This window comes from Corapipo altera, unplaced genomic scaffold, assembly GCF_003945725.1.
Source record: "Corapipo altera isolate COAL_440 unplaced genomic scaffold, ASM394572v1 24b, whole genome shotgun sequence".
NCBI lineage: Eukaryota > Metazoa > Chordata > Aves > Passeriformes > Pipridae > Corapipo > Corapipo altera.
Genome location: NW_020884888.1, coordinates 1423558 through 1436912, shown reverse-complemented (window position 1 = coordinate 1436912; position 13355 = coordinate 1423558). Strand labels below are relative to the sequence as shown.

The following is a 13355-nucleotide window of genomic DNA, read 5'->3' as shown; positions in this document are numbered from 1 at the left end:
GTTAGTCCGTTTTTCAAAGCTACCGTAGTTTCACCCCTACACATAGTATACCACACATGGCTTCATGTGTCACTCTAGGTACTTATAACTCATAGTGACTATAAAACATTTGCTTTTCCTGACACAGCTATCTACCAGTTAACACCTACTATTTTCCTCAATGTATGTCACATACAGCACAGAAAGGGTCATTCCAAGTTGCCTGGAAATCACTCTTGCATTCTCATTTAGTTATGTAAGTATTTTTGTATGTGTATGTGTGTGCATGTGTATGAACACGCATGAATTCGAGAACATCTAAATGCATGGTTCTGCAAATATACAACTAGATAAAAAGCAACTGTATAAGCTGCCTAACCCTTATGAAAAGCTGAAAGAGACATATCTTTCAGATTAATGTTTTGCCTAAACCTGGAATACTGCTAATTGGCCAAACACATCTTTAACGTATTTCTAAACCAGCATAAATCTACTGTCATCAGTAGATGACAACACTGTATCCAACAGCAGTCCTTACTAGACAGAGACACTCGTGTGTACAACTAGCACTGAACAGATCCTCAACCAATACAAAGCTCTGCTTCAGCTTTAATGAGCTTTGCTGAAGGGTAAAATGAAGTCAGCTGAATTATAAAAATACACATTAGTCATTAATCACCCCACATGGTATAATAAAGCAATTTATTTCAAAGTAGCCATTTTTAAGGGGAAGTAACTGAATTCACAACGTCTTGGCTACTAAAGTATTTTCTGACTCTGACACCACCAACCCTGGATATTGGGAACAGAAATCAAGCACAGCTTAAAAGGGTTACTTGCTCAGCATTAAGATGGACTTTTTTTTAAAAAAAAACCAAAAACATTCTAGAAAATTGTTTTGAACTTACTTTAAATCCATTTTTGTCACTTTCTTAGTGAAAAATTCATCCACGCCTTCATCCACTCTCCCCATGAGGCCATTCTGATCCCCTTCTGGAGGTACTCCAGCAGGCACCTGACAGAAGAAAAAAACTCTTTCAGGTATATAATAATCTAAGCATCTTTGTTCCAGTGATAATAATTAAGAGTTAAGACATTAAAAATATTGTGTGTGCCAACCAAACCTCAGTGCAGACAACAGAATCACCACTGGAATTCCCCCATTAATCAGGCCAGTTGATGCATTACATCAAATGCAAAGTAACCCAAACCACCACTGACAACCTGGATTCTGCAAGGCATGAGACCAGGAATCAAATGCCTTGGGCTTGTGAGAATAGAGCACTAGTTCAGTTAGACAAGAAAAAATAAATCCTGATCAAGTGGTGACGTGAAGCGAAAGCATTTTCAACAACCAGTTGTTTCTCTGTTTGGAGAAAAACATATGTTCTGGATTTTGGATTCAGAGATTCAGGAACAGAGCCTTTTATAATTCTTTCAATCCAGCATCTCCAAAAGCAGAGACTCTAAATACAGAATCAGGTGTATCACTTTAGGAACCAAGCACAGATTTTTGCTCCATTTCTGAAAATGGCAAACTGGCTCCCTGTCTTTGGCTTCAATGCCCACATTTTCAATATGGGTGACCTGAGGCATATAAACTGGCCTGGCTTAGAAACATCTGCCAGCCACAAAGGCCCTGTGAAGATTAGCTAGTGACTCTGCAGCCTCCTGAAGATGAAACAAGCTGTCTCCTGCAAGGATTTCTCATGAGGTCTAGCTCCTGTATGTGGCTTTGATGTGGAAAAGCTCTATTATCAGTAAAGAGACTTCCTTCAATTTAAATGCCATAAAGAAACCTTTTAGGTGACTACAGAGGACTCCACAAGACCCAACCCAGTTGTATTCTTGGTAGTACTAAGGACCAGGAATCAGTTCGCCACAAATAGCAGAGTTTGTAATTTGAAACAATCCAAGTTAACGAATCTCCTAGTCGCCACCACAACTCAGAGTAACCCCAGCTTCCCTTTTAATGTGTAGTATATGCTCTTTTCTATGCCTCTAAAAAGAAAAATAAATACTCTTAAAAGTGGCTTTTAACATCAAACACAGTCTCATTAAGTCAGGACAACAGACTTCATATGAACTAATGCTTTGACACAACCATGAAACTTTTTACTTTCCATGGCTGAACCCTGTTAGAATTCTAGTATTTATTATTTGTCACCAAAGATATTAGTTAATATTTTATTGATACCTGCTGTAGCAATCTAAAAGTGATGTGAAAAGAGTCCACCTGGTAACGACTGCTTTATTGACAGTCAAACTGGCAACAAATTTTCTATAAAACCTATTCTATTCTAAGAAGCACAGTGATTTATCAGATTTCCAGCTCGGCTGCCTTTGGTATTTTCTGTAGAGAACTTGTTTAGCTGGAGCATCTGAGACTAGGCAGCACTGCACATACTAACATCTGGGTTGGTCACACCAGTGACCACCTCAGTCAAAAGCCTGTTATCACTGGTGATATCATTGGCATCTCAACCAAAACACGTAAACTAAAAGTGGCTGACGCATTTTAACAGAAATGAGAAACCACTTAATATTGATACTGGAGTCCTCCAGATAGCAGGAACAAACAATAAAGTATCAAAAGCAAGGACATCTCCTGAAGAGGAAGTAATTCCATAATCCAATGATCTACAGCAAATGAGAAGATCTACCTCAAAAAAAGAAAACAGTTTGCATCTGAAACAGAAGCAAGTACCTACAAATTAACTAAAGATGTACACAAATGTTGAGGGCCAAATAAGGTCCTCAAGGCACAGGATTTTCTTACAGCTGTTTATTGTAATGCTTTTTAGTGATCAGCGTTAACTGTAAGACTGAACTCTGGTTTATCTTGTGTTTTACTGTCCTAATGTAAAAAAAAAGTGTTAAGTTTTAATTTTTCATTTTTTAATCTCTTTTTTAACTTAAATTTAAAAGCAAGCCCTCCAGAGCTTTGAAGCAGAAACAAAAAAGTTGAATCACAATCTCTTCCATAAATTACAGATTCATCTCTTTTGCTGTATTAAATCCTCATACATGTGGGAAGAACTCCTGATGTTAAAGATCTCAAAAAAATCTAAATTATAAACAACTGTTTTGTCATTTTGCTTCAAAGTTAAAGCTACTTTGGGGTGGGTAGTGCTGAGGGGTTTTTTTGCCTCTCTTTTTTCCCCCCTCTGAACACTCATTTCAGTAAAAACTTTGACAAAACTATAAATCTTTCTTCTGCCTGCCCACCCAACCCAAGTTAAAAGTTTGCATTTCTTCTGTTTTTCCCCATTGTCTTCTTTCTTTTCTTACAATTTTCAGCTTACAAAGAACAAATCTGCTTTCCAGCAAAACCAGAGAAGTGTAAGTATGATCATCTGAGATCTCTTAAATTACTAAATACAAATAATGGGAATTGCAATCAACCCAAAAGGTCTGCTTTAAGTGGCAGAAAAGGTCAAGATTTTGCTTCTCACATTTCAAATGCTTTCATCTTCAGAAGCATCAAAACAAAGATGTTAAGCTTCTAAAAATTTGTTTGAACTTGTTACAAGGTCACAACTAGTAAGGAACTAAATGGTTCATAAAAATAAGGCAGGGACAAATGAGTTTAAGTAAAAAAAAGCTCCTTTCAATTTCTGCAACTAAATAAACCCCCAATTTCCTAATTAATTCAATATAGATGAACATTCCCACAACATCCCACTATCCTGGGAAGTAACACTTCTTCTCTACAAGGAGTAACCTTTTTGTTTCTGTTGAACAAGGTACTGTATGTCCTAGTTCCATGCCTTGTAGCAAAGCACTTGCCCCTCCCATGTCCCCACTCATTCCACATCCCAGTGCTGATGGCACAGGATGAGCTGAGTAACTTTGGAAGCAACTGGGAAAACATGTGCATTCTGCAGCATTGGAATTGGAAGACGCAAACACAGATGTGTTTTCATTACGTAGAGACAAATTCATCCTCCTGCTACCTCTAACCTTCCCTGCAAAGCACAAGGGAATGGAAAGTTGGCTGGAATATCCCCTTTGCTTGAAGATTTCTCCATTTCCAAGTGATGCAAAAAAGCACTCTACTGCCCAATATGATCTTTCCCAGTATAAGGGAAATTTTTAAGAATACCCTCTGTTGACAATCCTCAAGAAGAAGCAGAAGAGGCCACAGGCATTCACTACTAGGCAGCCTAACTCAGAGAAGCAATGGCTGCCCCTTGATAAGGGCTACTTATCATATCAGCTGTGCTCTGTTCCTGTGAGATAACTCTGTAGCTCCTCCAGATCTCTCTTTACATACCCTGAGGACACACCATTACAGAAATAAATCTTTATTGATGTGGTACGCCAAGGAAATGGAACCGCGGGAACTACACGCGCATATATGAAATTCACACCAATGCCTTCCGTAAACAGACAGTGCTCTTCTGTTTTGTTTTTCTAAGGCAGGTTTCAGCATGAAAAGCAGATCTGTGACTATGCAGATTTGCTGGCCCAAACACCATCTGCAGTTAAGGAGCTGTGGGAAGCTGGGTGTCAAAGAATAGCTCCTCCAAGAGCTGATAGAAATAAGAATTCATGTCAAGTTACCACCTCTTAATGCAGGCAGAAAAAAAGGATTAAGACTTAAAAAACCCTTGCAATATAATTGAAAAGTCTCATGATATTTTGTGCATTTCCTGTGAAAGTTCCAAGTACCTCCAGAAACTGCTTCCATGAAAAAAACAGGAGCAAAATAAAAAAAGGATAAAACTTATCCTGGATTTAGGCCATGTCAAACAAGACAAAAAGCTTGTAATAGGGATAGCACACTGAAAGACATGAATACCAGAACAAAAATTGAGTAGTTGCTTATGGCTTTTAAAACTTTAACAGTTTTCCTTGTTACATTGCAAGACCTGACTCATGGCAAAAAGCAATCAACACATGACATTGCCAGGAATATTTTAACGTAGACTCACTGCTGCTTGGCTGGGCTGCTGCTTTTTATTCCTTTTGGGCCTTAATTTTGTAAAGTGTTCCAGTTTCCTCCCTTCTTCAGATGGTAGCTCTGAAATGAATCCAGAAGTTCGTTTGTCTGGCCTGCTGGAAGGAAATGGTGGGTCTTCTATATGGATAGGTACTTCTTCCAGTGCTTTATCTAGATCAAATTCCATTTCTAAGAGAAATCAAAACTTTCTCATTAGATTTAACATGATATTTAAAACAAAAGACAATGCCATTTCTCTCTTTTGTGGCAAACAATTGTAAGCACATTTAGAGAACTGAGCCACAACATGCCTGTGAGCAGATAGAGCACTGTGAGCAACTGTTTACTATCAAACACACTAGCAGAGTCACAAAGCAGCCAGTGTGGGCCTCAAATGCAGTCCAGATGAAAGGAGAATTACCTGTACTTTTCAATCAAGAACTACCTAGAACTTCCTCAGGCAAGTACAGAAGTAAAATAGTTTTATGAAATTCTCACTTACCAAAAGCTCTGGACACCGGCCGGAGCATTCTACTGTGGATGCTTTTTCTTTTTGATTTAGGAGTCATCTATCAACATAAAACAAAACAAAAATTACTTTAGGGGACAGAAGAAATGACAACAAATCAGTTCTTCAAGGCTATGAGTCATTTCAAGATCTGATTGTGTTTAACACCAGAAGGGAATATTTTTTTTCCTCAGAACTTTTTCTAAACTGATGTTTTGTTCAACTTATGTTGAACAGAATCAGAAAGGTAGTTTAGTGTTCTCATTAAAACTGTAGGCTGTACAGAAGATGATTATGGAAACTGTCCAAGCATTAAGTCTTTGACCCCCACAATGGAACTATTAAAACCTCACCTCTATACCTGAGATCACAAGGGACAAAATATTTGATTACTTTGTCCAGTACTGCACTGTTAATGACAATACCAGGAATAGCCTCCCCCTTGTACTAGCTTTTATTTCTGACACAAGATACACATCCTCAGTTCGTTTGTTAGTGACATGGTACTGTGAAACTATGCCTCTGGACACCACCACAGAGCTCACCAAACTTTCCTAGGAAAATGAGCTTTGGAGCACACAGCCCTTCTTCAAAAAACAAAAATACCATGTCAGTGTGAGCAGTTATCTGCAGCAGACGCATGACTTCCCTGGATTTTAGATATGTTGGGAATAGGTGGAAAGTTACTTCAGCATACACTCAACATAGTTACTGAATTTTGTGCTATTACACTTCTCAGTGTCACGTTCGCAGAATAAAAGAGTATGTTGCCTTAAGAGCACAAATACCCAGACTTAAGAGCCAAGTTTATTGATTTTGGAAGAAAGCTGCCCTTCTTTCCTTCATTGAACTCTTCTGAAAGTTGGAATGGCAAGAGAGGTAGTTTTGCTACAGGAAATGCATGTATCACCAATTCTGAACCTCTTAAAATAGCTTAGCATTGTAAGACTTTTTGTTTAAAGGCTGACCTGCAGGTTTTCTTAAGAGTGAATTTAAAATGACTCAGCTTCTGCAAAGATGGTCCCCTTTTGTGGTAGAGTTGTGCATGCGGGCTTTAGTGATATCCATATACTTCCATTTACTTGCTAGTCTTGAAGCTTAGTGGCTTCAAATTCTGGACTATCAGTCAGGAAGCTGTTATAGCTTGCAACTCATTAACAAAATTGTTAATAAAATTTAGCAGCATCAATTTTATATAAGCCAGAAAAACCAGAGTTGGCATTGACATTTCAGACAAATCAAGAACTATTTAAGGTAAACACTCACTAGTTTTTATGTATGGAAAGTTCAGTGCATAGACTTGCATGTACTGAATTCATACTTCCTAAGTAGCTACGAGGATTATTATGCCACTACTCACATGCTCAGGGTTATGGTAGATTTTGTGACAGAACAGCTATTACCCATCTTCTCAAGATGAGAAAAGGACCTGAAGACTACAGAGTGGCAGTGATAGCACTACCTGGGCAACAGAGCTCTGGTTTTATTGCCATGCACGTCAATGGGGAAAAAAAGATACCTTCAGCTGTTGCAGGTTTCCACTTCCACATTTGACAACCATCCGTAAATGACACGATAGTTTCAAGATCAGCCAGGAAGCAGCTGGCCACCTGAGTGGACTTACTCTCACATTAATGAGCAGGTGAAATGTTGCTAAAAGGTCAGACACTACTTTCAGAGTTACCAATAAATTAAATGCAATGTATTCAACAGCAAGTGGCTGGAGAGGTACTGAACTTTTTCAGCCAAAAGTGCAGTGGACTGTGCTACAGGTAGGCAGCTGGGCAGCCTCTGAACTGCACATCTCAACAGCTGCCGATCCATCATGAAACCTGAAACAACCAAAGGCATCTGCACCTCTTGTAAGGAAGAGCTGAAACAGCTCAGCATTTGAGGGACAGCAATTAGGAGTCACTATCAGTAGTCCTGGTTTTATTTCCAGACATAGCCCATTTCCCTTGTTAAGGTATATTTGCATGAATTTTAGTCTGTTTCCCAATTTTTTTTGGTGATGTGACTGGAAGTTACGTCTAGTAGAATAATACAGCAACTCGTGCTAAAGAAGATCAGAAAGCAGGACAGAAAACAAAGATGATGGGAGACCTCTCATCACTCAGTAACTGCACAGCCATGGCCAGTGTTCAGAGTGGCTCCTGGACGAACACAGACAACCTGAGAGTTGCATCAGCCCAGGGCACCAATGCAAAACAGCACAGGGCAAGTTTTGAGGTTCCTGTGCAAGGACTGAAATGCTCTCAACACATCTCCAACAGCCAGGAACAGAGTGATTTCATCTTCCTTCCCAGACAAGAAAATGCCCCCAGATGACCCTGAAGAGCTTGTGCTGATGACCATAAGCCAGTCTCTGGATCACTGCTATAACTTACTGTCAGCTTGGCATCATCTATCAGCAGCTTGGTTGCTGGGGATAAAGGCAGAGGGATAGAGATGATTCCCATTTGCTTTAACAGCATGAATAACAGCTCTACATACAATTTTATTTGAAACCCTTCTGTTTTCTAGCCTGTTTAGGAAGTGCACAGATGAAAGGCTTCTTGCCAAGTGAACTTCTAGATCACACACAGAGCGAAATGGGTCAAAGCATTAATTTAAATAGGCCAGTGCGCTCTTTTTACAAAATATTAGGATTAATCTCTGCTTAACATCTCAGCCACCACACAGTATGCTACAGCAGCAGTGCACGTCATTCCTAGAGGAGATATCTGAACCCCCTAGCCCCGATTTCCGTAGCTCATGGAAGCAGTTCAGCTTTGCCAGACCTTCTGCCTTCCCACCACCTCTGGCCCCACAAGCATAACATGGTTCTCCTGCCTTACGTTTCACTGATGGCTTTTATAGAGGAATAACTATCAGTATAAACCTCCCCTCTTTCACTTCTTCCACAACTTCCAGAAACTTGCCATTCTAGCAGACCACCTCCTGAACCACTTCCTTGTTTTGACTACTTTTCCATGAGCACACTGTAGGTTGCTTGGCAGAACAGATGAAAATACTAGCTGCATCTCTGGATTTTGAGAGGACCTCTTGGAAGTCTGGGTGCACCTATGCTACAGAGGTCTCTGGAGATGGCTTCATGAATGTACCCCTCTGCAGCAGATGTGAGCCAGCAAAATTTCTACTACGCTCCCAAATAAGGGCTTACTTAGACACTGTCTGTGTCCATGGTAACTTTAAACTCCCAAGATCTCTTCCCATGATCACTTTTCCAGATTCCTATCTTCTGATTGCCTTCCCCTCAAAACTATCTGAGCTCTCTGGAGTTTTCTGAAATTATATTACCAACTGTGGAGGAACACTAGTACCTTGGGAATTAAAAAGACCAACTAAAATCACTCTGTTTTGAACGCTAGAAAGCAATGTACTTTTAGCAACAGGGTCTCAGATACTCTATTTTCCTTGTTTATACAGATAATTGGAATTATTCTCAGTGCTGAGGGACATGCTTATTTCCACTTTTTTCTCCTCCTACTCCAAAGTAAGTTAAACTCAATCCTATTAGATACAGGGAAGCTCTGTGACCCTGCTGTCACTTCTCTTTCAAAAAATTTCAAACAAACTAATGAGCAACTTGCTGCTCCCTCTTCAAATTGAGCTCCCCAACCAGTCTCCCTTCAACCCTCCTTCCTGCAAAACAGTGCACAGTTTTTCAGCTTCAAGAATGTGTTAAGGACTATTCTTTCATTAAACTGGATGATGCTTGAATATAAAACCAAATCAATAGATTTTCCTTCTGGGCAGTAATATTTATGCTTACATCTCCAATATCAGTACTCTGCTTTGGTTTGGTATTAAAGCCAAGGGATCCTTTAAATTCAGATGTTCTGTTAGCTGAACCTTTCTGTAAATCCAGCCTCATCCCTGAACCACTGCCTATTTCATTTGTAGGTGCAGATGGATGGCACTACAGTCTCCCAGGAGACTCACAAGGCAGTACAGAGGCAAATGGAGCACAAAAACATAAACAAGTAGGCCAGAAACAGCAGAGCTAAAAAAATACTTACACTTGTACAGCAGAGAGTCTCCATGCAGCAAAAAAGAAAGAAAAAAGAATATGAATGGGGAAGACAAAGCAATAGCAGTTCTCAGGAAAGGAGGCAAAACCAGAAACCACCAAAATAAAGAAAACTAAAGCCAAAACACTTGGAAATCTTAGCAGGAGAGGTGACATGCAGGAATGAGGTAAAAATCCCTTTTATTTGGAGGTGCTACACATTTTGTATTTCCAGAGGACAACCAGAGAAGGATATGATCTCTCTTGTTTGATCTATATTGGGACAAATTCAGGTTTTCTGACATTTGTTTCCAATATATGGCACTCACCAATGGTGCCAACCTGACACCTGCTGTCCCAATGTGCTGAGTTTTTTTCATTTTGCTGGCACCAGTAGCGAGATAAAAAAAAAATGTAATTCTGTTATTTCCAGTCTGAAGGAAGATTCTGAATTAAAAATTGGCAGTTTGTTGTGAAAGCAGGCAAGCAAGGAAAATAAAATAAAGCTTCTCTTGAAGGAATGAGAAAGGATGCAAGTTTGTTCTCCCAAGGTTTAAATAAATCTATTCCAAAGCAACAGCATTTCTCTTTCCCATATGGAGGTTTAGAGGCACAGACTTTTGGCATATTAGAGGAATGCTGTTCCGTTACTAATGCACAACTTTTGCTCTTCCCTTCAGAAATCATAAGAAAGCAGCACAGCCATCATATGAAATGATGAAATGCCATGTCCCACCTCTTCTATGGCTCATGACCAGTCATGGTCCTCTTTGATTTAGTCTAAGAAAAACAATTATTAGATGTGTGGGTTTGTCTCCAAGTTGAATGGGAACTGCTGCTATAACAACAGTGCAGAGTGTTTGTGGCAGAAGTCAATAGCCACAGACTGTATTAAACTTCTGGACAAGAAAGTGCTGCGTGTTCTTGCACACAGCTCCTCTCCTTTACTTTCCTACTGTCCCCAGTGTTAGTTGTTTATTTGTTGAAGTTTTGTTGGGTTTTTTTGGTTTGGTTGGGGTTTTTTGTCTTTATTTTCTTTTAGCTTCAGAAACTTTGGCTTTATACAAGAGCTCTCAGCTAACAGCGATTCAGGCAAACCTCCTCATTACTCTCATTTTTGTATGCTACCCACATACACTCTTACTCAATTTCTCTGTCAGAATCTATGTTCTCTTTTCTCTTGCCCATCTTCTATACTACCGTTCACTATGGCTGCTCAGAGATTGCTGGGGAGACTGTAGAATCCATTGACAAATATCTGAGAACTGAAACAATCTTAAAAAACGTTCTCCAGCCCACTTAAAAAATAAATCTGCAACATGGTTTCTCTTTAAGATAGCATTCATAGCAATACTCCACTGGTTTCTGTGTATTTAGTGCATAAGTGGGAAAGTTATTTATATTCTACAAACAGCTGGAAATGTGATTAGAGCCAAAGTGCAAAGTAACACACATATAAATGGAAGCAATCTCAGGTTTTGAGGGAGTTTACAGTCTATGGCCCTGATTCAACAAGGGCTTATGGAAACTCCTACCTTCCAGACTTCAGTGATCTCACCAAAGTTAGTGCCACTACTGAGTCACTTAAAAGTTAAAAGGTGCTAAAGAGCTTGTGGGTGGGGAGTAAGGAACGAGAAGGAGGCACAGAGCAGGCAACCTGTTAGACAAGGAAGCACCATTAAACAAAGCTAAGACTAAGGGACTTGCCTGAAGTCACCAAGGAATCTGGCTGCTCTGTAGGGAAGCTAATGCCAGTCTTTGGACCCCTGAAGTGCTACAGACCATGAGGCCACTCAACGCTTATGTTTGCTCTCAGCATAATTGAAAATAAGGTGGTCTGCCTCCAAGTGTACATGGGCTATTGCTGAGATGAAACATCAATCCACAACCAAAAATCCCAAGAAAACTAAACCCAAACAAAAGCAGAAGTTGCATTGGGGAATCATGACAATGTACCGTTGGGAATTAAGATGTCAGAAAAAATACTTTAAAGGATTTTTACAGAACATTTTTAATCAGTGCTATACCATTTCAGCTATATGTATTTTGTGGGGTATGCCTTTTTCAGAAAGAGGTATAAGAAAACAGGGAATTTTATCGCAAATCCTGCTGTTTTCTTTTGCTGTAAGGAATGACCTGCAAAGCTGCCATGACACTCCTTCAGTCAATCAACATTTCCCATGCTGCTTCTAGTCTCCTAACTCCTTTTGACACAGCTGTCACACATCTGTTGTCTCATTGAAAAAAAATAAATATCTTCAGGTATACTTTATAAAGCAGAGCAGTAAACTGACCAACTCTGTTTTTTGCATATGAATCTTTGCACATGCAGGTGCCTCACCATCTGTATAGAAAACCTTGGAAACTAGAAAGTTGGTATTGCTTACTTCAATTACAGAAGATTTTATGACATGATTTCCAGGGTAAAACCCTGAAGCATGGCTTCAGAAATTCAGCTACATACTTCCCACTAGCAGTGATGGTAACCTGAATCAGTGTCCTTAGAATCTCCCCCTCGAGTGCCATTGTCCTTGGAAAGTTAAATGCATGACAGCTAATGGAGTATTTTACAGTAGACAGGAGAGCAAAGACCCTAACATGTTTTTTTGACACAAAAGCCAAGTTGCAATAGGCTGCTGCTTTTTGATACAACTGTCCTGAATGTAGCAGCTTTGCATTTTTACATCAACAGAGGATCTAGTCCTTAACTTTATCTTTCAGAATTCTGTCCTCTATATGGAAATACTATCTATAAATATATATAGTGTAAATAAATATGATATACAAATAATCCATATATGATTTTCAGGAAATGTTTGTTTATTTACTTCCCTAAGAGTTGAATTTTAAGAGAAATGGTTTTGAATTAATTCAGTGCTATAGTTCTGAATTAATTCAATTCATCTCATCTAAATCAGCCTGATCTTTAGAATTACTTTGTACAGAAACATTTTCTGAAAGAAAAGGAGTAGCACTGCAGTAAGATAAGCTCAATAGATTTGCCCTTGAGTTTGTTTTATTTTACTAGCCAAGAAACTTGCTTTTCTACTTGTTGAGATACGGCTTGTGTAATCTGTAATATTTCATCAAGCATTTTAATATATTCTTTTAATTAATAATTCTGTGCTTGCATCTTTCAAGTCATGTAAAATTCCTGCTAATAAACATAACTGCATAGAAACAGTCAAAGTTTTTATTATGAAAAGTAAAAAATCAGATGTATAAACTAAACTGAGTGGTTCCTAAAACTATTAAGCTGAATGTTTAATTTCATGTTCTGAATTAGTACCCTGCAAGGAATTCTGCCTGAAACTACCACCTGCAAGAGAAAAAGCAATTCTCCATATCATCAGTTCTCTTTTCTACTCGCCCATGAAGATACTAGCATCTTCTACATCAGCTGGGCTTCCAGATAATCAAAAAGGATAGTTCCAACCACTTTAATTTTTAGCGTTCTTTTAGTTAAAAACTGAGTGTAGAACAGAGAGCTGCAGCAGGTCTGATGGCACAAACTACCTCAAGTCATCACAATCTGCTTGCTTGTCATTGTTCATTACCTTCAGCTGGCAAACAATGATGCAAAAATTACTTTGTTCGTGATCTAATCTTCCATACAGTACAAATAAAAAGCTCTTAAACTCTGCAAATATGGAGGGGGTGGACAACCGTTTATGATATCCTTAGGCAATTCTTTAAAAACAGCTATCACATGTATCAGGTGCCCTGGGCAAGCATATCATAAAAGCAACTCTGAGGCAACATACTCCTGAATGGAAGTTCAAGTCAGGTGGAACAGGGCTCAGAGCAACCTGATCTAGTGAAGGATGTCCCTGCTCATGGCAGGGGAACTTGGAACTAGATGATTTTTAAAAGTCTCTTCCAATCCAAACCATTCTATGATTTTGGGAACA

General features: G+C 39.1%; 1 protein-coding gene across 6 annotated transcripts in view; it reads right to left on the bottom strand.

The window, feature by feature from the left end:
• Window positions 1-13355, bottom strand: part of CARMIL1 (capping protein regulator and myosin 1 linker 1) — a 193694-nt gene that overhangs the window by 19292 nt on the left and 161047 nt on the right. For 3 of the 6 annotated variants that reach the window (XM_027643918.1, XM_027643919.1, XM_027643922.1), the window contains 4 exons: window positions 9455-9472; window positions 5427-5493; window positions 4917-5113; window positions 888-994 (listed from right to left, as the gene is read on the bottom strand). In XM_027643918.1, coding sequence (XP_027499719.1) covers window positions 888-994; window positions 4917-5113; window positions 5427-5493; window positions 9455-9472 — 389 coding nt within the window. The remainder of the gene's footprint in view (window positions 1-887; window positions 995-4916; window positions 5114-5426; window positions 5494-9454; window positions 9473-13355) is intronic. The other 3 variants (XM_027643920.1, XM_027643921.1, XM_027643923.1) reach the window with 1 other exon arrangement.